This window comes from Rana temporaria, chromosome 1 (assembly GCF_905171775.1).
Source record: "Rana temporaria chromosome 1, aRanTem1.1, whole genome shotgun sequence".
In the NCBI taxonomy this organism is placed as follows: domain Eukaryota; kingdom Metazoa; phylum Chordata; class Amphibia; order Anura; family Ranidae; genus Rana; species Rana temporaria.
This window is the reverse complement of record NC_053489.1, coordinates 310271728-310298472: the sequence shown is the minus strand read 5'-3', so window position 1 is coordinate 310298472 and position 26745 is coordinate 310271728. Positions and strand designations below refer to the sequence as shown.

At 44.3% G+C, this 26745-nt stretch overlaps 1 protein-coding gene across 1 annotated transcript in view; it reads right to left on the bottom strand.

Annotated features, from left to right (window-relative positions):
* The window catches only part of CAAP1 (caspase activity and apoptosis inhibitor 1), a 53641-nt gene extending 27493 nt beyond the window's left edge, over positions 1-26148 (bottom strand). Inside the window, exons 1-5 of the mRNA XM_040358668.1 lie at positions 25991-26148; positions 25617-25769; positions 23085-23288; positions 21302-21386; positions 14561-14630 (exon numbers count right to left, since the gene is read on the bottom strand). Of these exons, the coding sequence (XP_040214602.1) occupies positions 14561-14630; positions 21302-21386; positions 23085-23288; positions 25617-25733 (476 nt within the window). The 5' untranslated portion in view covers positions 25734-25769; positions 25991-26148. The remainder of the gene's footprint in view (positions 1-14560; positions 14631-21301; positions 21387-23084; positions 23289-25616; positions 25770-25990) is intronic.
* Positions 26149-26745: the final 597 nt, after the last annotated feature.

Sequence of the window (26745 nt, the reverse complement as noted above, 5' to 3'; positions counted from 1 at the left end):
CTGCGACAACCACACTCCCGTGCCTGCATGCGGGAGCCACCAGTAACGGTACGTCAGCTGAAGCAATGGCACGAACGAGCCGTTGCTTTAGTGCGCATGTGCCGATGGCGTCAGCAACATGCTCATACTGGGGATATCTCCTAAACCGTGCAGGTTTAGGAGATATCCATGGTAGTTACAGGTAAGATTTATAGGCTTACCTGTAGTAAAAAGTGGTTGTAAAGGGTTTACAACCAGTACCCACACATAACAATCCAGTCATCAGATCCATTCAATTATGCAATTCGAAAAAATGATTCCTGTTCTCCAGGATCCTTCAATGTTTTGGGGACAAAAACCCCACGCAAAGAACAGAGTAAGGTTACACGATTGAAGTAGAGCAATGGGAGGCTTTTTTTAAATCTCAGTACATTATAGCTGCAAGAAAGCCTTAATCACTTCACCCCCGATACGATTTACCCCCTTCCTGACCAGAGCATTTTTTGCGATTCAGCACCGATTTTAGCTGACAATTGCACGGCCGTGCAAAGTTGTAACCAAAAAAAAAAGTGACGTCTTTGTTTTTTTGTTTTTGTTTGCACTATAAACAAAAGAGCAATACATTTTGAAAAGAAAAAAAAAAAAACCTCTATAATAAATATCCCACATTTCTATAAAAAAAAAAAAAAAAAAGTTTAGGCCGATTATATATATATATATATATATATATATATATATATATATATATATATATATATATATATATATATAATCTCACAAGCGTATACTGATTAGGTTTACGCAAAAGTTATAGGGGGTAATCCACAAAGATCCGGCGTAACTTAATTTTTTCCATTTAAGTTACACTGCCTTAAAATTTCTACCTAAGTGCCCGATCCACAAAGCACTTACCTAGAAATTGGGCTGTGTAACTTAAATTCCGCAGGCGCAAGGCGTTCCTATTTTCATGGGGGCGATTCCCATTTAAATTAGGCGCGCTCCCGCGCCTGCCGTACTGCGCATGCTCGTGACGTCATTTTCCCGACGTGCATAGCGCGAAATTACGTTACGCCGAGCTTTGTGGATTGCGACGGGTCAGTAAAGTTGCGTCGGGAAAGAAAAAAATAGATACGGCGCGGAAAAAAAAATTCAAATTAAAAAAAAAATCGCGTCGCTGGACAGAAAGGTCTGTTTTTACAAGGTGTAAACAGTTTACACTTTGCAAAAGCAGCCCTAATTTTGCGTTTGCAAACTAAAACTTACGGAGAAAAAATTAAGCTGAAAAGCTTCGTGGATCTCCGTAAGTGCTAATTTGCATACCCGAGGCGGCATTTCGACACGAAATGCCCCCAGCGGCGGATGCGGTACTGCATCCTAAGATCCGGCAGTGTAAGTCCCTTACACATGCCGGATCTTCTGCCTAACTATGGAAAACTGATTCTGTGGATCAGTTCCATAGTTAGGAACAGGGATACGACGGCGTAACAGCAGTTACGCCGTCGTATCCCTTTTGTGGATCTGGCCCATAGAGTCTACAAAACGGGATAGATTTATGCCATTTAAAAAAAAATTTTTTTTACTAGTAATGGTGAAGATCTTTTTTTATTGGGACTGCGATATTGCGGCGGACACATTGGACACTATTGACAAATTTTTTGGGACCATTGACAATTAAACAGCGATTAGTGCTATGAAAATGCACGATTACTGTATGAATGTCACTGGCAGGGAAGGGGTTAACGCGCCCCTAGTGCGCCAAAAGGCGAAGTGACGTAAGGTAATGTCATTTTGCCCAGCCGTGTCATTCTGCCGCAGTAAAACTGCGGAGGCCGGGTCAGCAAGTGGTTAAAGAGGAAGTAAACTTTCCCCTATTCTTTGTACCTATAATAAGGCTTACCTATAGGTACTGTTAATATCTCCTAAAAATGCACAGTGATATTTACTGTATACTGCACTGATGAGGTCATATGCGCATGTGCGGTGAAGGAATGGCCACCCGTGCCGTTTCTTCAGAAGCCTTTGTCGTGACTGGCAGCTCCCGTGCACATGCGGCTCTGGCCAGTCACACAGATGGGGTTCACAGACCTGGAAGGAAGACAAGCGAAGATGGATGCAGCATTTGGCAGGGACGATGCAAGCTTCATTTGCAGGCAAGTTGCACATATTGTGCTAGTACTAGCACATTATGCCTTTATTATTATATTATTATTATTATACAGGATTTATATAGCGCCAACAGTTTGCGCAGTGCTTTACAACATCAGGGAAGACAGTACAGTCACAATACACCTTTACTTTGCAGGTAAGGAAAAAAAGGGAAGAGTTTACTTCCTCTTTAAAGGAAAACATTGTTTTTGCTGAAATTACTGTTTACAGGTTATAGAGACATAATAGTTAACTGATTCCTTTTAATAATAGATACAAATCAATCATATAATGTACCTCTAGCTTCATTTTTGCATGTTATCCTGCCTGTGTGCTGTATAGAGCCATAGAGCAGTGATGGTTTGGAAAATGAAACTAGAATCTCCCAGTACTGTGGTCATCAGGAAACAGACAACCAGGAAGTGTGGAGATCAGAGAAGAATTACAGCAACATCAGAGCAAAAACGAACAATGAGGACATGAAACCAGGACTGCAGTAAGGTAAAGGAAGCTATTTAGCTAAACAAAAAGATTTCCTTTAGTGACCCTTTAATGTTACACAGTTACATAGTTGGTGAGGTTGAAAAAAAAGACACAAGTCCAACCTGTGTGTGTGCTTTTAGGTTAATTGTACAACCCTGTATGTTGTGGTCGTTTAGGTGCCCATCTAATAGTTTTAATTATCAACACCCCAAACCACCCACCTGCCCAAACCCCCCCTCCCTCTATCCCCCAACCTGCTCTTTGAGTATGCATGGGGAAAAAAATTAAAATAACAAGATCCAATATTACAAAATATATAGTACCTATTCGTTTATATGATACCTAGGTCATGGATTGAAGCCATCTTGACCAGGTAGTATCCAACTTACTCATGGAATTCCTTAGAGAGTATGTTTTTTAAAAAGTATAATCCTATTGAGATCTAAAATCCACTCAGATACGGGTCGGCGGGAGGGAGAGGTCCACCTAAGAGCAATCTGTCTTTGGGCAACAAAAAGTATGCGTGTCTTATAGTGTTAAAAGTAGAGGAGGTATAAATAGACGTATCACAGTAACCCAATAGGCATACAAGTGGTTCAAACAGAATGTTAGTATCCAATAGCCCATTTAGGGCACCAATCACCTTCACCCAATATCTTTGAAGTTTCGGACACCGCCACAAAAGATTTATTAGCGTACCTGTATTGCCACATCTAGCACAGGCTGGCTCAGATTTCAATCCAATTGCATACAGAAACTGGGGCATATTATAGACTCTATGGAGAATAAAGATCTGTGACAGTCTGTGTGATGATGGTGAAAGACACCCGGGGGAGGACCAAAGAATATCATCCCAGACCTCCCTCGGGAATAGGACCGATGTCTTTTTCCCCCAACCAAAGTGAATGGGAAAGTTTAGTAGAAACCTATCTGACAATACCGCATATGTAGCAGAGGTGAGACCTTTTGTTGACCCTGCCTGTACTATCTTATCAAGAACAAGGATAGGGGGAAAAAATATCCTAGAAGAGAATTGGGAATGTAAAGCATGTCTTAGTTGGTGGAATTGATAGATGCAATTAGATTGTAAAGAGAACTCTCCCCTTAGCTAGAGCTAGAGTTGTTATTCCTAATTTCCCCCCCATCTCTGAAAGCATCTAAAGGCAAAATTTTTAGGAAGTCGATCATTTTCCCACATGGGAGTGTATCTAGTAGGATAAGAGACACCCAGTATGTAACGGTATCCCATATTTTACATATTAACATGCTTTTCTTCTAATTTTATTGAATGGCCCGTGTCTTATTAAATTCCCTTGTGCGGAAAAGTTGTATCCCTATTGTGGGGTCACAGTACTCTATTTTTACATTGAAATCATATCCCCTCTCAAGTGTCTCTTCTCCAGAGAGAAGGAGTTTAATGGTTGCAGTCTTTCCCCATAGCCGAGATCCTCCAGTCCCTTTATTAGCCTTGTTGCCCTTCTCTGGACTCTCTCCAGTTCCAGCACATCCCTCCTGAAGACTGGTGCTCAGAATTGGACAGCATACTCCAGATGTGGCCGGACCAGAGTCTTGTAGAGTGGGAGAATTATTTTTATCTCTCGAGTTAATCCCCTTTTTAATGCATACCAGTATACTGTTGGCTGTGCTTGCAGCATCCTGACATTGCATGCCATTGCTAACCCTGTCATCTACTAAGACCCTCAGGTCCTTTTCCATCTTAGATTCCCCCCAGAGGTTCTCCCCATAGTGAGTAGATTGCATTCTTATTTTTAGCACCCAAATGCAATATTTAACATTTTTAAACATTAAACCATTTGCCGTGTAGTTGCCCATCCCATTCATTTGTTTAGATCTTCTTGCAAGGTTTCCACATCCTGCGTAGAAGTTATTGCCCTGCTTAGCTTAGTATCGTCCACAAATATGGAAATTGAGCGGTGTATCCCATCCTCCAGATCGTTTATGAATAAACTAAATAGAATTGGTCTCAGGACAGAATCCTGGGGGAATTGTAAAAAAGAAAAAAATTGTGCATAGAGAACAAAATAAGCAGCCAATACGTCAATAGACATACAGTGCAAAATGGAAATAAAAGATAAAAGTGTGGCTCTAAGTGAGCAAGTGAATAACGTATGAACCTGAGAAGGTAAAAATAGGCAGTGCAAAATTAAATGTGAACAAAACCAAAACATAAAAGATCGAGAGTAAATAATAAACATCTATTTAATGGTAAAAAAGGGGGTTTACACTTACAGCAAATCCTGATAAAACAAGCTTGTAAATAAAATGGATTATGAGCAACAATTCCAAGAGCATTTACCAACGCATTTCATCCTATTGGACATTACCTGGCTCTTGGAATCATTGCTTTTATTTACACGCTTGCTTTAATCGGATTTGCTGTAAGTGTAAACCCCCTTTTTTACCATTAAACGTCAAACGGTATCACACTATGTGCAGATCAATTGTTTTTCATGCACACCATTTGATGCGATTCATTGCATGTTTTGGAGTCCATCATGGATACCCGACAGTCTTCATTCAACGTTGGGTGGACCCCTTCTTATGCCTCGTACACACGATCAGTTTACCCGATGGGAAAACTGTGAGGAGAGCTTTTGGCCGGGAATCGCAGTTTTCCGATGGAAAAACTGGCCAAAAACTGCAAAAAAAAAAAAAAAGAAAGGAGAACCAGAATTTTGCCCGGCGTTTTTTTGCAGTTTTTCTATTTTCCAGGCCAAAGCTCCATCGCAGTTTTCCGGTCCAGAAAACGGGCAGTGTGTAGGGGAAAGACTGAACCGAGCAGGTTCTCGGCTTTCCCCTCTGAATTTCCGACGGGAACTTTTCCCGTCGGAAATCCCGCACATGTGTACGGGGCTTTACCGTTTTTCCAGTGGTGGGAGTTCCTGTTTGAGGTCATTCCCTCAAGAGTGCCTGTTTGACCCACATGCTATAGGGATAAGCAATTAGCGGCAGGGCCAGATTAAGAACATCATGGGCCTGGTGCTGAGGATTTTGGTGGGGCCTTTTAGGCTGCATTCACACCTCCGCGACAAGTAACGCCGCGTACGCGGCGTATTTTGCCGCGAATAGTGTAACTTTTTTTTTTACAAATCCTTCCTATTGCTTTGTATGGCCGAACGCCAATGCCGCCTGAAAAAAAGGGTCCGGGACTTTTTTTCATGCCGCAGGTGTACGGCGTCTATGAGATGTGAACCATCTCATAGACAGCAATGGGAATTCTCCCCTCCAGCGGCACGAGCGGCCGGCGTCGGGCGTTTTGTCGCGGAGGATGGGGTGTAATAAATAATAAAAAAATGCGTGGGAATGACATGAACGCAGCCCAGCCAAGGCAAGTGACCAAAGGCACAGAACCCAGAAGGAAGACCGGGTGAAGATGGAAGTGTCCAGGCCCCGCCTGATTCATCGCAGCACTGGAGGGCTCAGTCTGAAAATTGAAGTGTACACTAATGTGCTAATATGCTGTGCATACTTGTACGTTGTGGCATAACCTACCCCAGGGCCTCTAAAAAGTAGTAATGTCAGGAAAGTTTACTACCGCTTTATTATCACAGGATCCCAGGAGCCTCTCATGGGGCCCCCTACTGACCGGGTGGACGGTGGCCCTTGGGCAGTGCCTAAGTGCACAGTTGCCAACATTTAAAAAATATTTTCAGGGTCACTTTTTTATATAAGTGCTATATTTAGAGTAGCTGAGATCCCCGATGTTCCTCTATACATCATAGTAGTAATCACAAAATTAAATGAGTACTAATAATGGGGCAGAACAAATATGAGAACTGAGATTTCCTTTAGTTGAACTAACAAAAGTGTGTCCATTCTAGAGCTGGTAACATTGAGGATATTCAGTATAATTTTAAAGAACTGTTTTTGTGGGTAAGCGACATAGGGGAGGAGTATGGACGGTATATAAGTGGGAAGTATGTGCAGGTGAGGGAGAGGAATGTGGAGGGTCTAACAGTGGGCACTATGTACAGGAGAGGAGTACAAAGGGTACGAAAAAAAGCACTATGTACAGGAGAGGAGTGTGAAGGATATGACAATGGGCAGTATGTACAGGAAGAGTGAGGGGGTATGACAGAGGGTAGTACGTACCAGAGAGAAGTGTGGAGGGTATGATGGGGCAGTATGTACAGGAGAGGAGTGTGTAGGGTATGACAGTGGGTACTATGTATAGGAGAGAAGTGTGGAGAGTATGACAGTGGGCACTATGTACAGGAGAGGAGTGTGTAGGGTATGGCAGTGGGCGCTATGTATAGGAGAGGAGTGTGGAGAGTATGAAAGTGAGCACTATGTACAGGAGTGGAAGGATATTTAGGGACTGAGTAGTGGTTAAGCGGGTCATACATGGATTGAAATTACGCCAATTATGCAGAGACCAGCCATAGTCAATCTATGTATGGGCTAGCTGGTTTTACACAAGTCAATCTATTAATCAACTTGAGTACAACCAGCCTGTTAGGTTTTTCCCAAAACAATCAGTGCTGCCAGCTATAGTTAGCAACACTGATCATTGTACGCACTGGCAGAACACAATAACACTGCAGGAGTGATTCCCCCATCCACAGGTCAGCAGGTGAGGGGGTGTGTGGGGACAGGTGAGGGGGTGTGTGGGGACAGGTGAGAGGGTGTGTGGGGACAGGTGAGGGGGTGTGTGGGGACAGGATGGGGAGAGATACTAGTCAGTGGCTGGGTAGGCACTGGTAGTATCAGAGCCAGATACACACAGGTTACATACGCCACGATCGTTAGAGCGAGAACAATAATTCTAGTACTAGACCTCGAGCTCTGTAACTCTAAACATGTAACCTAAAAGAAATGTAAAGCATCGCTTAGGATACCAAAAAAAATTGTGCTAACTTAACTAACTGTTTTTTTAATGAATGAAACATTTTTTTCCAAAAAAACATGTTTGAAAAATTGCTGCGCAAATACCGTGCTAGAGCTGCACAATTAATCGTTAAAAAAATCGTGATCTCGATTCAACCCCCCTGACGATCTTCAATGCAGAGTTTGCTGATTCTTTCATATAACAAGTGGAGAGACTTTCAGCTATCAAAAGAAAATATCTGGGCAGTCTGCCAAGTTTTTATCAGGAAACATTGTAACTGACACTTCCTTCTTAGATCAAAGGGATACACTTCTGTGTGTAAAGAACAAATCTGGGCAGTCTGCGAAGTTTGTAAACAAAATGAAACATTGTAACTAACTAACATTGTAACTAAATTTAACCACTTAAAGTCCAACACTTGTTTCTTAAGTTAGAAAGCAATATTATTTGCTAGAAAATTACTTGGAACTGCCAAACATTATATATATTTTAGCAGAGACTCTTGGGAATACAATGGCTATTGCTGCAATATGTTATGTCACACTGCATTTTCCCACTTCAATGAATAATAAAAACCATAAAAACAAAACAGTGAAGTTAGCCCATTTTTTTTTTGTTTTTTTTGTTTTAATGTGAAAGATGATGTTACGCCGCAACAATCGTGAGAGAATCGTGATCTATCTTCTAAGCAAAAAAATTGCAATTCTCATTTTAGCCAGAAACGTGCAGCTCTATACCGTGTAACATAAAAAGTGCAAAGACCACCATAGAGTCATTTTCTAGCAAAAAAAAAATGATGATTTTTACATGAAGTAGAGAAGTGTCAGAATTGGCCTGGGTGGCAAGGGGTTAATTACCATGAGTAATATACAAATAATTATTATAAGCACTGTGATCCTATCAGTCTGCTGCAGTGTGTCAGCTTGTATTTATATTGGCCGCTCTGTATGTAGCTTCTAACAGGCTGTGCAAGCAGGCCCGTATCTCCGGAACCATAAATGATAGCCGTCCCATATTTTCACCAGTTGTGGGGTAGCTCTTCCCATGCCTACCCCCAAATGTGGGGTTTCTGTGACCTCTGGTCATCGAGCTACAACCCCCCAAATTCGATCTTAGAAAAAAAAAATCTTAAAAAAAAAAAAAAAAATTTTTTTTTTTTTTTTTTTTTTGGGCAAATGGGCCTATCTTGAGAAAGGGGCCTGGAGCTGCAGCTCCATCAGCCCCATTGTTAATCCGGCCCTGATTAGCGGACCTCCAGCTGTTCCAAAACGACAAATCCCATCATGCCTCTGCCTTTGGGTGTCATGCTTGTTGCTGTCAGAGACTTGCTATGCCTCATGGGACTTGTAGTTCTGCAACAGCTGGAGGTCCGCTAATTGCTTATCCCTGTAAAGATACGCGTGTCCATTGAATCTGGTAAGCGTGAACATTTTACCATTTTGACTGCATTTTCAAGATTCATTCCAGATTATCAAAGAAAGACCTTTCCACTTTATTGTAAAATCTAATGGACCTTCCATAGATGTTTATTATTCACTTTGGATTTTTACGTTTTGGTTTTGTCCACATTCAATTTTGCACTGTCTATTTTACCTTATCAGGTTCATAAGTTATTCACTTGCTCACTTAGCACCACACTTGTTTTTTAGAACCCTGGGGGACCCCCGCTTTCTACACCAGGCCATTGCAAGTACTCCCCATTTACCATCACCCTCTGGTGGTAAATGGGGAGTACTTGCAATGGTCTGGTGTAGAAGGCGGGGGTCCCCCAGGGTTCTAAAAAACAAGTGTGGTGCTAAGTGAGCAAGTGAATAACTAAATACAGTACAGTAAATGTTTATGGGGAACTGTATCTAATGCCTTTGCAAAATCCAGATACACCACATCTACAGACCTTTCTTTATCTAGATGGCAGCTCACCTCCTCATAGAAGATTAACAGATTGGTCTGGCAAGAACAATTCTTCATGAATCCATGCTGATCACTGCTAATAATACTGTTTTTATTACTAAAATCTTGTATATTAGACCCTTACCATCCCCTCCAAGAGCTTGCAAACTATTGATGGTGGGCTAACTGGCCTGTAGTTCCCAGGGATATATCTTGGCCCTTTTATAAATATTGGTGCCATGTTGGCTTTTCTCCAATCAGCTGGTACCATTACAGTCAGTAGATTTGTTCCTAATTTTTAGGAACAAAGGTCTGGCAATCACTTGACCGAGTTCCTTAAAGTGGTAGTAAACTCTTTACTACCACTTTTACCTACAGGTAAGCCTATAATAAGGCTTTCCTGTAGGTATAAAGAATATCTCCTAAACCTGTACGGTTTAGGAGATATTTTCCTCACAATGCGCCGCTGATTGCAGCGGCGCATGCACAGCGGGGATCCTCGGCTAAAGGCCCGGCAGCTGCCGGACCTTGCCGGAATGAAGTCTCCCACGCGCATGCGCAGGAGTGACGACATTGCCGCGCCAGCCAATCACAGCGCTGGAGCGGCGATACCCAGAAGACACGCCGAAGCAAGATGACATCTCGCTCGGCGTGGATCAGGTAAGTTCTCCACACCTCGTTCCAAGGTAAGTATTTCATAATGAGCATACTAGCTCATTATGCCTTTTAGGTATATATATATATATATATATATATATATATATATATAGCGGGTATACAACCGCTATATATATATATATATATATACACACACCCCCGGGTGTAAGCCATCTGGTCCCAGTGACTCATTAATGTTAATTTTTTTTAAGTCCATTTCTAACTCTATCCTCTGTTAGTCATGAGGATGCTTCCTGTGACGTGTGAGGGGGATAAACATTGCAGTCTTGGTTACTGAATCCCCCCGTTTCCCTTGTGAAGACCAAGAAGAAGAATAAATTCAAAACCTTTGCCATCGCTCCATCTTTTGTAACCAGATTCCCTTCATCATCCTTTATGGGGCCAATATGTTCGGACCTCCCCTTCTTACCATTTATATACTTAGAGTTTCTTGGGTTTTTTTTTTTACTCTCCTCCGATATGTGCCTTTAGTGTTCCATCTTGATTGCACCCTTACATTACTTACTGCATTTTCTGTAAAGTTGGAATGCAGACAATGACCCCCTCAGCCTTGTAAGCCACCCAGGACTTTTGTTAGCCTTTTTAAATGTATTTCCCTTTGGGATGCATTGGCCAATACCTTCATTTAATATGCTCTTAAAGCACTCCCATTTCTCCTCTGTGTTCTTTGTTCCTACGATTTTATCCCACTTGCTTTTTTTAAATTCAATGGCCGGATTCACATACATAGGCGCATATTTATGCGGGCGTAGCGTATCTAATATACGCTACGCCAACGCAGCGCACAGATGCAAGCACTGGATTCACAAAGCACTCACTCTTAAAGATACGCTGGGTTTGAGCCATGCTAATGAGGCGTGACCCCATGCAAATGATGGATTGAGCGTCATAAAGATACGAATAACGTACGGCGCATGTGCTGTCCCGTGGACGCATCCCAGTGCGCATGCGCAGAATCACGTCGGAACTACTCCCTAAGATACGACGGATCACTGCCTACGACGTGAACGTAACCTACGCCCAGCCCTATTCACGTACTACGTAAACGACAAAAGATACGACGGCTTGTGTTCCCTGGTCCATACCTTTGCACGAGTTGCGTCTACTATATGGGGAATAACTTTATGCCGGACGTACGACTTACGCAAACCGCGTATATTATGCGCCGGGCGCAACTACGTTCGTGAATCGGCGTATCTCTCTCATTTGCATAGAAAATCTATGGGAGCGGCAAATACGCCCAGCGTAAATATGCGCCCACGATACGACGGCGTAGGAAAGTTACGTCGGTTGGATGAAGCCTATTTTCAGACGTATCTCAGTTTATGGGCACGGCGCATACTTACGCGGCGTATCTGGAGATACGTCGGCGTAAGCGCTTTGTGAATCCGGGCCAATGTCTTTGTATTACCCTTGTGTTTCCTATTTGTGTGATTTATGCTGAAACAAATTGACCTGTGGTCGCTGTTTCCCTAAATTGCCCCATATTTCCACATTCCACATCAGGTCTGTATTTGTTAGTACTCGGTAGGTCTAGTAGAAGAATGCGCGGTTCCTTCCGCCCAGTCAATGTCTGGATAATTTAAATCCCCCATTATAATGGGTACTTCCCATCCTTGCCGCCATTCCAAACTGTGAAAGGAGGTCTGTCTCCCCCCTCCTCCCTCTGGTTACGGGGCCTATAGCAGGGCTCAAAATTTCAAGTCCTGGGCTACTAGCCAGGCCTCAAGGCATACTCGCCACCAGTTGCCCCACCCAACCCCCACCATGTCTCGCCCCCTAATCCCGCCCCTAGACACACCCTCATGAAATGACACTTAAATGTTTTATGCAGAATTAAGTTATAAAAATAAATATTAACAACAACTTTATCCATGCCTAAAAATGCAGCCTGCCCATGTCTACCAATGCAGCATGGGTCCCCAATGCAGCAAAATGTCCCCATTTTGCAGCCAGAGTCCCCCCCCCCCACATTGCAGCCAGAGTTACCCCCCCCCTACCATTGCAGCCAGAGTTACCCCCCCCCCACCATTGCAGCCAGAGTTACCCCTGCAGCCTACCTTTGCTGGGTAGGAGAGGAGCCGCCACGTTGTTCAAACCGCGGGGAACATTACAGCTTTCAATTCAATAGCTGTGTTCTCCGATGCGCGCGTCATATACAGCCCCTCCCCCTTGTCCGGGAAACTTTGATAGACAGATCACCTGTTCCAGGATTGGATGGGTGATCTGTCTATCAAAGTGCCCGGACAAGGGGGAGGGGCTGTATATGACGCGCGCGGCAGGGAACACAGCTATTGAATTGAAAGCTGTAATGTTCCCCGCGGTTTGAACACGGCGGCGACTATGCTCTCCTCTCCTTGCTCGCCCCCCCCTGCTCCCAGGCAGCCCACACTCGCCAGCCCTCAAAATTTACTCGCAAAATGCGAGCAGGCGAGTGTAAATTTTGGAGGGCTGGGGCCTATAGTATACTCCCAGTATTACTTTCCCCTTGGTTTCCTCCCTTTGAAGCTCTACCCATAAGGATTACATCTCCTCCTTTGCTCCATTAGGGATGTCGTCCCTCACATTCACTTGTACATCATTCTTGATATACAGGCATATCCCTCCTCATTACCCTCCCTATCTCTGTGATATAGAGCAGTGTTTCCCAACTCCAGTCCTCAAGGCACACCAACAGGTCATGTTTTCAGGATTTCCCTCAGATGAAACGGCTGTGGTAATTACTAAGGCAGTGAAACTGATCAAATCACCTGTGCAAAATAATGAAAAGCCTGAAAACATGACCTGTTGGTGTGCCTTGAGTACTGGAGTTGGGAAACACTGATATAGAGAATACCCTTAAATGGTTGCCAGCCAGTCATGAGTGCTGTTGAACCAAGTCTCTGAAATTCCCACAAAATCGAAATCCTCATGCAACAGCAGCTCTAGTTCTCCCATCTTGTCAGCCAGACTCCTGGCATTAGTGAAAAAGCCCTGTAGTTTTGTCCGATCGCATACCATCTCCTTGTTGGTTGTTCTGAGGCTGCAATTTGGATTTCTTAATTTACTTACCTCGGGTTTAGGTACCTACCACCAATTTGTTCCATGCTGGCCATCGATACATCTGAACACTCCTCCCCTTCGCCTAGTTTAAAAGCCCCTCTAACTTTTTGGCCATCTTCTCTCCCAGCCGAGCTGCACCTTCCCCCATTTAGGTACAGTTTGTCCATGCTAAAGAGCTGATAACCGACTGAGAAGTCGGCCCAGTTCTCCAGGAATTTAAACCCCTCCTTTCTACGCCAGCTCCTCAGCCACTTGTCAACTTCCTTAGTCTCCCGCTGCCTTTCTGGTGTGGCTCAAGGTACTGGTAGTATTTCCGAGAATACTACCTTGGAGGTCCCATTCCTCAATTTAGCTCCCAAGTCCCTAAAATCATTTAGGACACTCCATCTTCCTCTGACTCTCAGTAACCTGTCCACCAGATCCGTGATGTGCGGAACCTGAGCGCCCGGTAAACATCCAGTTTGGCGCTTCAGGTCTTAATGACATATTGCCCTCTCTGTTCTAATAATTGAGTCCCCTACCACCAGAATCTGTCTTTCCTTACCCTCGGCTTTACCCCCGCTCCCTCACTGGAGGAGTTTTTCCCCTGGCAGCTAGGGGCATCACTCCGCTTCAGCAATGCTGGTCCCTGACTGGTTTTCCCAACATCACCCATTAGGGCGTACTTATTGGGATGTTCCAGCCCATGACTGGCCTCCCTGCCTCTTCCCCCTCTACCCTTCCTGACTGTCACCCATCTACTCTGCTCTAGTGCCTGCACCTATTTGTTTCCACCCGCCTCTGTGCTGGCCCTGCCGTGTACGATCCCAACTCTCCTTTAGTATGGAGAGTCTTCTCGTTGTTGACAGTTGCTTCCCTAGATTCAGAACCCGGGCTTCCAGGGAAACAACGCTATTACATTTTGCGCAGCTTTATTTGGATGATCAAGGAATGCATACATGCTGCAAAAATGTGCACCAAGTCGCATCTACATAGCCACCAGGCATCGTACCAAATGTGATTTGTTTTACAGCTCTGTTGCACGAGTCATGAGCCTTAGGACTAGGGCTTTTCTGCTGCTGTATAGTGCCGATTTAAATGGAGCCTCCCAGTGCTCTTCTCTATTCGTGGGCTCTACTTTTGTATGTGTAGTGGATATCCAGCTTGGCAAAGAGCCAAGAGCTGTTGATCAGGACAGAGTATGATTTTAAGCCAATCGCCTTGTGAGATTAAAGCCTAGAAATACATGGATACCAAAGTAAACCTTTAGTGAATAATGCTGTAGGCCTACAGACAGCAGGCACTTTAAGGGGTCAAAGATCCCCTTTGCTAAACTGCCTCCCTAGAATCCTATAAAAGCCTGCACTTCTCTGTATGAAAAAAATAGACAAAGCAGGGATCTGTTGGAGATAGTGGTGCTAGATAGTACAAGGGGAGAAAGGAGGGGGGGTGGAACTACCAGAAAAAAAAAAAAACACATGCCATAAAGGACAGAAAAGATTAATTTATACACACTGGCTACTAGGACCTGCTCTGGATTGAGTATATCCTTCCTCTTCTTCTGCAGAGTCTACTCCATGGTCACCTAAAATAAAAAGAGAAAATACATTTTGTAATAAAAAAAGTCATTAATAAATGGTGTCAATAAGCTGCCGTTAATATAGAGGAGTGCACAGACAACGCATGCTACAACATTCATCTCCAAAACCAACTCTGGGGACTTCTAGGCCACAATCAGCCCAGCCGTTTCCTGCTGTCAAAAGCATGAAGTCCAGTTGGAACATTGGGCATTACCACTTAAAAGCAAACTGATGCTGCTGGCAATATTTGTTTTGCCAAGAAGCAACAAGTGTTCCTGTCAACCGACCCATTTGGCTGTATTTATCCTGTTACCCTGATGTTGAGACAGCATTTAGAGGGCTTGAAGTATAGTATGGCACCCATGTCTATGGGGCTTAGTGGTTCAATGAAAATAAATAGAACAGCATTTGTAATGGATAAGGAAGCCTAGTTCCTATTCTCCATAACAAATAATTTGATTCCAATGGATTTTTATGGTTCTAAGCAATATGCAAGGATGAAATAAACAATATAAATTAGCTGCTAGTACAAAAAACACATTTTAAACGTTAGACGATAGCGTTTAACAATGCTAATTGACGAGGACTGGCGAGAGAGCATGCTGAAGGTTTCCTCTCTATTAGGGCTCAAATTAAAGCGGTATCCCAATTCACAAAAAAAAAAAAAACACGGCGCTTGGCTCCCGTTGAATAATAGCTCCTCCACCCCAAGCTGCTAAACAAGCTAAGGGGTGGGGCTACTTATGACATCAGCCCAGCATGCCCTGGTTGATGATGTCATACGGGGGCAGGATCAATGCCATTCCCTGATGAAGGCTGGCTTTTAATTGGTCGAGTCAGTAACTTATACAGTTCTGAGATCATGTGTGAGATTGGTGTTCGAGCAGCACAAAGTCGTTCGAACTGCATCAATAAAGAATAGCGTAAGCTTGTGTCAAGAAAAAGTGATGCAATTGTCTACAATGCCTTATATCCATGGGAAATCTCCCCAAACTGTACCTCAGCGTTTCTGATGGGAGTAGCTGTCAGGAACCATGAAACGGATCGAGAAAAAAAAAATGCAGTAAAAATCACATCTTTTAACAAAATGGTACCCGTAGTAAAAACATAGCCAGGGTTCGGTAGCCAAATCGTGTAGTCAGAACAAGCCAAGAAATAAGGATGCCAGAGATCAGCGTAGTCAGAGGCAGCAGACGAGATCAGGAACCAGAAGGGCGACGTCAGCCAGGCAAGCCTTCAACAGGAAGACAGCAGAGAGTCTCTACATATCTTGACCAAGGCGTAAGCGTTGAAGAAATGAACAAGGCAGTTTAAATAGCCAGAAGGGGCTGGCTGTGGGCTTGACTGATAAGCAGGAGATGATCAACAGGTGAGTCATGTGGAAAGATGAGTAACCGGCAATTAACCAACAGCTGAACAACCTGAGCACCGAGATGGGAGGACTGAGAGCCCAGCCCTGACAGTACCCCCCTCCTTAACAACCCCTCTCCCTCAGGAGGACCACCAGGTTTGAGGGGAAAACATCTATGGAAAGCACGGAGGATGACAAGAGCATGCATGTCCGAGGAAGAGACCCAAGAGCATTGTTTCGGAACGAACCCTTTCCAATGAACCAGGTACTGTATGCGCCCAAGGAACCTACGGGAGTCAATAAACGATTACATCTCATACTCCTCATGGTTCTCAACCTACACTGGGCAAAGATGTGGTACCAAGGTGGTGAAGCGGTTGCACACCAAAGGTTTTGATAAGGAGACATGAAAAACATTCGAAATACGCAGGTTAGAAGGAAGGTCTAATGCGCAAGCCACTGGGTTGATCCTACAGAGAATACAGAAAGGCCCAATACATCATGGTGCCAGAGGTTCCGAGATGACAGCCAGACCCTCTCCCCAACCTAATAATGAAGGCGCAGGTTGGCGTTGGTGGTCAGCATGGAGTCTGTACCTCTCACTGTCACTTGCAAGGGCTCATGGACCTGCACCAAGGTAGAACGAAGATCGTGGAGATGCTTCTCTAACGCAGGAATTTTTTGGGAAACAAATGAGTCAGGCAACATGGATGGTTGGAAACCATAATTCGCCATATACTGAGACAATCGTGAAGCGGTATTGAGTGAGTGAGTGAGAAACTTATATAGCGCAACACATGCGAACTGAATCGCCTCTGGGCGCTTGGTATCCATTCCCGGGCCCTCAGAAGAGATGGGTCTAAGGCCCCGTACACACGGTCGGACCAAACCGATGAGACTGGCCCGTCGGACCGTTTTCATCGGTTCACCTCTGAAGTGGCCGTACGGCCTGATACCTGTACACACCATCAGTCCAAAATCTGATCGGGTCAGAATGCGGTGACGTCAAACACACGACGTGCTGAATAAAACGAAGTTCAATGCTTCCAAGCATGCGTCGACTTGATTCTGAGCATGCGCGGGTTTTGAACCAATGCTTTTCTGTACTAACCATCGGTTTGGTCCGATGGGGCAGCGGTCCATCAGTTCGGTTTTGAAGCATGTTTAGAAATTTTGGACCGAAGGAAACCAGACCGATGGCCTATACACACGGTCGGTTTGGTCCGATGAAAATGAACTTCGGGGCCTTAATCTTTCTCCTGAAGGCCAGGTGGTCTACCTCCAACCGGATGCTGGTTGGTAGAGTGTTCCATAGTCTGGGTCCTTGGACCGCAAATCTTCGTTCTCCTTTGGACTTGTATCTGGTTTTGGGTATCTGGAATAGATTTTGGTTGGTGGATTGCAGAACGCGATTGGTGTTGTGAGCTTTTATTTTTCCGCATAGATATTGGGGGGCATTTCCCAGAATACACTTATGTGTTAGAGTGCCTTAAAAGTGATTCTGTCTTTTACAGACGACCAATGAAGGGTTCTCAGTGAAGGGGAGATTGATTCCCATGTTTTTTTGCCAGTCACAAGTCTAGCGGCCGTATTTTGAATGACTTGCAGACGAGTGATTTGGTATTTAGGGAGTCCAAGATAGAGGGCATTTGCATAGTCAAGTCTGGAGTTGATGATTGTTCCCACCACGACTGCTATGTCTTTTTTTGGTATAAAGAGGGCGAGTCTGCGTAGTAGGCGCAGCAGATGGTGCGATCCGCTAACTACTGACCCTATTTGTGCATCCATTGTCATATAGGTGTCGAAGATGACTCCAAGACTTTTGACTTTGGTGCTAGGGGTGATGGTTTGACCCAGAATGGGCGGGGGGGTCCATGTTGTAGCGGGATGAATCTTCCGATTGGCCTGAAACAGGAGAAGTTCTGTTTTTGAGCCATTGAGTTTAAGGTAACTCTTAGTCATGCAATTTTCTATCAAAGAAAGGCATTTCTCTACTCCGAGATAATGGTCCTTTTTGTTGCAGATGCGAAAATATAGTTGTGTGTCATCTGCATAAGAGTGGTAAAGTAACTTCTGGTTACTGATGATTTCAAAAAGAGGGCGGAGATAGATATTGAACAGAACAGGCGACAGTGGGGATCCCTGGGGGACTCCGCATGCCACCGGGCGTTTTTCAGAAGTGAAAGGGCCCAGTTTCACTATTTGATGACACTATTGTGAGCAAACGCTGCCCAAGGTAGGAGGTCTGACCAGTTGTTACGGTGGTCAGAAATAAAGAAGCGTAGAAACTGCTCCAAGGCTTGGTTGGCTCGTTCTGCGGCCCCACTGGACTGTGGGTGATACACAGAGAAGAAGGAAAGCTGAATTCCTAATCGTGCACAAAAGGCTCGCCAAAACCTGGAGACAAACGGAGTGACCCTGGTGGATCAGATGGGATCTGATGAAAACAGACATGCTGTCCATTTTTGTCCGATCTCCCCATAGAAATCAGCGGGGCTCTGACAGGTCAGTCTCTGTTCAGTGAGTAGAGACGGATCGTCATCCACCGGCTAAGCAGAGATCAATGAAGCGATCTCCTGCTGAGCTAGCGGATTCTGCTGTGCGGATCTGCCTTGTGAGAAAGGGGCCTAATAGTCAAACTGGCATAGAGATCAGCTTTTGTGAGCTGAGGAGAATACTCACTGTAACTTGGTGTGGTAGATTTCTATGGCCGAGGATCACATGTGACTGTAGGAGACTGGAGTATGGAAGCCATCTTGGGACAATGTCTTCTCTTTGGTGCAGAGAAAATAGGTTGTTGGAGAATGCTGCGAGTGGTGACCGCATACACAGAGGCGATTAAGTTTGCATGTGCTGCGCTATATAAGTTTTCATTCATTCATTCAGAAGTATCCTGCAGGGGTGCAGATGAAGAATTGGACTAAAAAGCTGCGATTGAGCCCTGCAGATTAATCGTATTCCCTTCAGTCCGGTGGAGTGCCTACGGTGAGCTGCTGACCTGCATCACGCCGCACATGCACCCTTCAAGACTATTTCTGATACTGCATACATGCCAACAGTCCTGATTTAGATTGTCCCATTTTGACATTGTCACAGAAAAATCATGGGAAACTGGAATTTGTCCAGACTCCCGAAGAGTCGACAGAGACGTCGCTAGAGATCCGGTGCCGGCATTGGTGATGACCTCCGTCACCATTTTACAGAAGATCAGCTCTCGTGGAGCCCGGTCACTCGCAGAGGGAAAGAAACATGAGGTGGAGCCCGGGTGGCTGCCATTAGAAATGGAGCTGCCGCCAACCCCCGCCCAGTGGCCTTTCCCACAACAGGTCAAAGACCAGCAGCAGGCCGCGGGGCTGGCAGCAGCTCCATTTCTATTGGCAGCCACCCAGGCTCCACCTCTTGTCCCTCACTCATCCCTTCCCTTTTCTGACCTGCCGGGCTGCATGCTCGGATAAGGATCTGGTATGGATTTTGGCAATTTGTTTTTTATTTTTTTTTGGCGTGGGGGTCCCTTCCAAATCCATACCAGACCATTTTTTTAGCATGCAATTTATTTTTATTTTATTTTTTTACATTCAGCCATCAGCGAGGAAGCCCGCTGACAGTTGATGACTCACCCATTGCCAAGGATGTGGCGGCCAGCTTCCCGACCTGTACATAGCTAGTTGCTAAGGAGCAGTGAATGTAAAAAAAATAAAAAAATTAAAGACACAAATCGCGGCAAAAACACGCAGAAAGCACGACAGAAATGCTCAAAAGCAACATGCATAGATGTAAAGCGAGCCTTAGTCCTTGAAATAGTTTTTTTAGGACTCTCCATCTTCCTCTAACTTCGTCACTGTACCAAGACAGCTGGGACCTCCCTAGCCCCACCCGATAATCTGTCCACCCAATTCGCAATGTGCCGAACCCAAACGCCCAGTAAACAACACACAGTTCAGCGCTTAAGGTCTTTGTGACAGATGACCCTCTCTAGCCTTCTACTAACTGAATCCCCTACCACCAGCATCTGTCTTTCCTTACCCTTAGCCTTGCCACTGCCCTCATTGGAGGAGTTTTTCCCCTGGCAACTAGGGGCATTGCTCTGTTCCAGCAATGCTGGTCATTGACTGGTTTCCCCAACATCACGCAACAGGGTGAACTTATTGAGATGTTCCAGCCCAGGACTGACCTCCTTACCCCTTTCCCCTCTACTCCGCCTGTCACCCAACTACTCTACTCTGGTGCCTGCATCGCTGTATCTCCACCTGCTTCTGTGCTGGCCCCTGCCAGTACCCGTCGGATACGTTCCAAACTCGCTTTCAGGTTGGGACTGGCTTTGCAGTGTTTGCCTGCTGCTTTCATAGATTCAGAACCTGAGCGTCCAAGGAAGCAAAGTGTACACATTTTGTAGAGCAGTATTCCGCCGTGATTGAATGCTGAAGGAACGCATACACGTCACAAGATGTGCACCGAGTCGCATTTCCATACCTGTTGGACATTGTACCGACCCAATCTTGATCGTCAGTGGGGAACCAGCTGTCAGAGATAGCTGGGACTGAAAGACACCAGCTAAACTAAAGTTGGGTGCGTACGCATCTGTGCAGTGCGTTTTTGGAAGGCAAAGTTTACACATTCAGCACAATGTAATTCAGCCCACTTGAACATGGTTATTTTGGATAAGCAATCTGCATCACAGGCTGGAGCCTATGGCAAAATGTAAATTCCATTTACTTTCTGTAATTCTCGTGTATAATACCTATAAAATGTAATATATATAAAAAAATAGTTTTTTTTTTTTTTACACATACACATGCACACACCCGAGCCGACCCGAATATATAAGCCGAGGCACTTAATTTTACCACAAAAAAACTGGGAAAACTTATGGACTTGAGTATAAGCCTAGGGTGAGAAATGCAGCAGCTACTGTAAGTGGAAAAGAGGTTTAACAATGCCCATCTGCGTCTGTGACGGAACACTGATTCAGTTTCCCAGCAAGTGTTCCATCTATCACGGATGAGGACGAGGAGGCGGCAGGGGTATTTACACTGGATGGCCGACGACTGCAGTTAAGACTGCATGTCACAGCGGGAGATCAGGCTGCAGATGGACACAGTGAGGCAGGGAGACTCGAGTATAAGCCGAGGGGGGCTTTTTCAGCACAAAAAAATAAATAAAAAAAAATTGCTGAAAAACTTGTGTATATACACGGTATATATATTTGCGATTATGGTTCTTTAAGTAGTGGGCATATTTTAGGAGATGTGGAGACCCCTGATATTACTACATGGAAGAAAATACACAACTAAAAGTATAATTATGCAAAAACTGTTGTGTTCTTACCCTGTAGAATTCTGAGCAAATTATCATCAGTTTCCATTTCCACTTGCTCCAGGCAGAGACGCTTGATTTCATCAAGAGGCAAATCCTGTTAAAATAAGGTTTCAGGGGGGAAAAAAAAATAATAATTTAGTTTTTCCAAACCAACACAAAAGTTAAAACCAATGAAAATACATACAGTACTGTGTATCTTAGGCTACTAAAGCAAAAGATAAAAATAAACAGTTTTAGATGCAATACTCATCTTCAGACCAATGATGTCCTCTGCAGTAATACTTACCACCACTGGACATCACTAATATTCTAGGCTGAATGACATCTAGCCTCAGCTAAGACCAGGCTATCATGGACATATGGCAATGACAGAATCTCTTACCATGCTTCACAAAAGGCTGCATACAGTAAAAGTTTGTCTCCCCAACTAGCCTTGAGTTCTGTGGACAAAAAAGTTGAACTCCTTGCTATAGAAGACCCGCTGTCATTTACCGCAGTGTCTTCATAGCTGCAACATTCCCTACAGGATTTGTTTTCAGACATTTTCTAACAGTTAAAGCATATGATTTGATGAAAGATCACCACAAGCTATTATTCTGTTCCTTAAGGAAGGAACATTAAGGTCCCAACTGCATATTCAGCTTTTCAAATTGCCCAGCAAAATCTGGTTATGGAGGATGGGTGCGCTGTCTGACCTCACAGCAAGTCTTAAGCTGGGTATACACTAGCAGAAAAGGAAAATAGGAAGCACTCAAAATGCCACATCCATAAATTGGAGAAGGAACGTGGAAGGCTACTCCTTACAGTAACCATAGGTCGGAATTTAAAGGCATGGAAACAATGGAGAAGTATCAAAAAACAATATTTATTGAAAAGAGTACATAGTTTTGAAATTGGAGCCGTTTACTTCCAGGTACACTAGAAGCAAGGACATCACTATTGGGTTCCTATATCACAGAGGCAATGAAAATCATTCCAGTCTATATGATCAGCCAGCAGAAGCACCGGCTGGTTGATTGGGATTCCCGGTGGAACGGGGAGATCCTGGTAAATCTGCAGATGGGATGCCCCCTCCTGCTGCTTGTAAAAGCCATCCGACTGTTGACGCTAAAAAAACAGTACTGGGATGATGCTTGCAGTTGCAGGCATCATCCAGGTATAACCACTTAAAGTCTAGCAACATACTGGTACGTTGCTCGTCAACAAGTGGTTAAACTGACCATATAGCAGCATACCTGCCAGCCTCAGAAAGACTGCAGATTGATGTCAAGATGAGTTTCTGTATCACAGCGACAATGAAAACATACAGGACAACCATGGCTGCCCACACAGATACCGTGAGGGAAAAATAAAAAAATTAAAAGGACAAGAAGTTCTTTATTTGCAAGATTACTAGGTGAAAACAGCAGTAAAAAGTCTCAAAGAAGAAAACTACCACAGCCACCACATCTAAGGTATGGGTTTGGGCATGTTCAGGTTCCTAGTCCCAGCCCACCTGCCCGATCCTGCCAGGCATTTACTGGTCTGCAGCTGCACAGATCGTGAAATGTCTCACTGCCTGTGATTAGCAGTCAGCAATGTCGGCTTCCTGGCCGGGATCGGGCAGGTGGGTTAGGACCAGGAAACCAAAACACACCTGAGCCCATCTCTACTAAGCTCCAGTATATTATTTTTAGTATCGATACAGGGGATTAAATAATACTGTATTTACAGCAAGCACAGAACTGCAGAAAACTTTCATGCATCCGACTCCACCTGTAAAAAAAACAAAAAAAAAAATTAATCTTCTCACCTTTAACATATCAGGAAGCATTTTCTTAAGTTTCCGATCGCCAAGAACACGAAAACAATGTTCCATCATCTCCTTTCTATCAGAAACGTAGAAACTAATAGGTTTAAGAGGCACATTCAAGTCTAGTCCACCTTCTTCTATATCACTCAACTCCTCTACTTCTTCTTCTTTCACCGCAGAATATGGAGCAGAGGTTTCTGGTTCCTGAAATAAATTTAGCAGCATTCAGTAAACAGATCAGACAATAGAGATTTGTAATCAGTGTTAAAAAAAAAAATATATATTGTAAAATGTTATAACTTTAAAAAGGGAACTTCACTTATTGAACAGAAAGCTTTCAATGGTATACTTTATTAGACCAAAAGAAAGAAAATAAGAAAAGTTCTTTTATATACGCTTAAGGCCTCATTCACACTTGGCTACGGAGTCCGCCTACTCCCGTCGGCTCAGCGGGAGATCAGTCCGCAGATCTCCGCTGAGCCGACGGATGACAAGCTTCTCTCTGCTCACTGAGCGGGGAGGGGCTTGTCGGGCACCGCTGTGTCCTATGGAGCGATCTGCTGAAAACGGACAGCATGTCCGTTTTCATCAGATCTTACCCGATCCGATCAGCATGGATGGATGGGGACGTGGCCCCCATACGTCTGTTTTTAGCGGATCGGATGTCAGCGGACATGTCTCCGCTGACATCCGACGCTCCATAGGAATGCATGGAGCGGCCGTTCAGGTCCGTGACAGACGGACCCGAATGGCCCGTAGTGTGAATGAGGCCTTAAAGTGAAGCTGTGCTTTGTCCATACAGAGCTGAGCAACAGATTCACTTTATTAACCCTCTCCCTAGCAGCTTATACTTGCCTTTCCTTCATCGCTCTGTTTAGCGCCAAGAAGTAAGGAAAGACAGCCCTGTGTAAGTAGGATTTGTAGTTTGAGATTACATAGAGCCACTTAAAGTAGAACTAAGGGCACTTTTACACTGAGGGGCTTTACAGGCGCAATAACGCAAAAAATAGTGCCTGCAGAGCGCCTCTCCTGTCACTTCAGTGTGAAAGCCTGAATGCTTTTACACTGGAGCGGTGTCCTTGCGGGACATTAAAAAAAGTCCTGCAAGCAGCATCTTTGAGGCGCTTTAGGAGCGTTGTATACATTGAAATTGGCCGCTAGCAGGGTTAAAAGTGTCCCGCTAGCGCCCAAAAAGCATCGCTAAAATAACGGTAAAGCACTGCTATAAAATAGCGGCGCTTTACCGCCGACGCCCCAGTGTGAAAGTGCCCTAAAGGCAAAACTTTATCATTTTGGATGATGAAGGGAGGGTTATAGCCCGTCAGTCTATTTCACATTATCTGTGCTCCATTGCAGAGATTTCCCTGAACTTCCTGTTCCTTAGCTAAACAGCAAGTGAGAGGACATCTTTCCAAAGTGAGGAAATCCCTGGTTGTCACCATAACTAGCGCCCCTGATGGATAATCTTCCCTCTATTCCTGTTCTGGGGACAACCCACATTTTGGGATTTACTTTTGCTTTCACTTTTGGAAATAATGGTAAACAGGGAGGATGAATCTCCCTGACTAATGGAGGCACAGACAGTAATAAAAACACAACAGGTGTTCTAATCCTTATCCTCTCTATTCAAAACTATTCAATCCTCTTCTTGCCGATGTAACACATATATACGGCCCCACTGCACTGTGATTTTTTTCTGTGGGGCCACATATATGCATAGATCCCTTTGTGCTGGGAGCGTGCCACACAGTGTGCCCACTGAGAGCTCCGGGCCCTGTACTAACAATTGGGACCCGAATCTCCCCATTCCGGGTCACCTGATCGCTGTGGTAACCTCCAATTGGCTACCACAGTGATCAGTCACTGTGAAGCCTGCCCCTTTGTTTTACTCTCTCTGTGAATGGAGAGGAAAGATGTATGTATCTTTTTCATTCCTTGCAGAGAGGCCGGGTTCACACTGATGTGGTGCGGGACATCCCTCTGTAAATTACATGCAGTGTCTCTGGGGTGCGATTTGAGCCATAGATTTGTATGGCTCAAATCGCACCAAACTCATGCAGGAACCTTTTTTTGTCTGCACCAGAATCGTATCGCATGGATGTTCACACCCATATGTACCAAATCTGTAAAATCGCACTACGTTTTGCAAACTGATTTGGAAGAGTGCCGTCAACATACACTCCGCAATCGATTTATTTTCAATAACAGACAAAAAATTGTAGCACTGAGAGCCGACATACACTACAGTATACTGATTACAACGGCTATAATGAACAGTCATTTCAGAGCTTAGTGAATTAAGACTGACACAGAACCCACATTACATGTAGGAATGCCATCTTAACCATTTGTTATTGTCAACATTTGTGCATGTTTACACATAAACAGATGTGTTTTTATACAGATACAACAGTGAATGTAGTAATCCATAATAATCTCTATTCTATTACATGTGTGATTTCAAAGGGCATGGGCTCTAAGTATGCAAGTGTAAGGTGGTCCATACAACAAAAGAAGCACAAATCGAGCTACCTGCTGCTGACTGGATTCCGTAGTCCTCCTCTTCCTCTCTATCTGGGCACTCGGGTCACGAGAACTCGACCTCCTCCTCTTCTTCTTTTCCTTGGAACTTTTCTTCCCACCCGTCATGTCTGCACTGCTGCTCTGATAGTCATCCGTATAAAGCTAGGAGGAAAAAAAGATCTCTTTTAGTTTGCTGTCTGGTAAACAAGAGCTAGGAGTCTCAGAAGAGCAAGCTATGAATTCCTCTGGGGAGCAATTATACAGGAAAACAATGATCTCCAGGTAGAGTGCACATCTGTCAGTCTCCACACTCATCATTGCTACCAATGCACCGACCATTGATTACCAAAATAGTTCATACAAATATCAGGTCTTTACATTACCTTATTTAGTGGGTTTATATCACCTCTCGTCTGCTACTCCCACCTTTCCTTCCTTCTCCCACCTAATTTCTTGTGTTCAGGATCTCAGTCTCACTCTCAGATCAGTTTCCTATATGCCTAGCCTCATTCTGAGTGGTTTCCTGCGTTCCAAGCCTCACTCTCAGATCAGTTTCCTATATGCCTAGCCTCATTCTGATTGGTTTCCTGTGTTCCAAGCCTCATTCTCAGATCAGTTTCCTATATGCCTAGCCTTACTCTGATTGGTTTCCTGCGTTCCAAGCCTCACTCTCAGATCAGTTTACTATATGCCTAGCCTCACTCTGAGTGGTTTCCTGCGTTCCAAGCCTCACTATGAGTTACGATCAGTTCCTTGTGTTCAAAGCTTCGCGTTGGTCTCGATTAGTTCCCTTTGTTTCAAGCCTCACTATGAACTATTATCATTTCTTGTGTTCCAAGCCTCATTCTGACCTAAGATCAGTTCCTTGTGTGCAAAGCCTCACGTTGATCTAAAATTCGTTTCCTGCGTTTCAAACCTCACTATGATCTAATTATCATTTCTTGTGTTCCAAGCCTCATTCTGATTTAAGATCAGTTACTTGTGTTCATTGTTCAAAGCTTTACGTTGATTTAGATTAGTTGCCTGTGTCTCAAGCCTCCCTATGATCTACGATAATTTCTTGTGTTTAAAGACTCTGGGGTAGATTCAGAGAGAATTTACACCGGCGTATCTATAGATACGCCGCGTAAATTCAAAT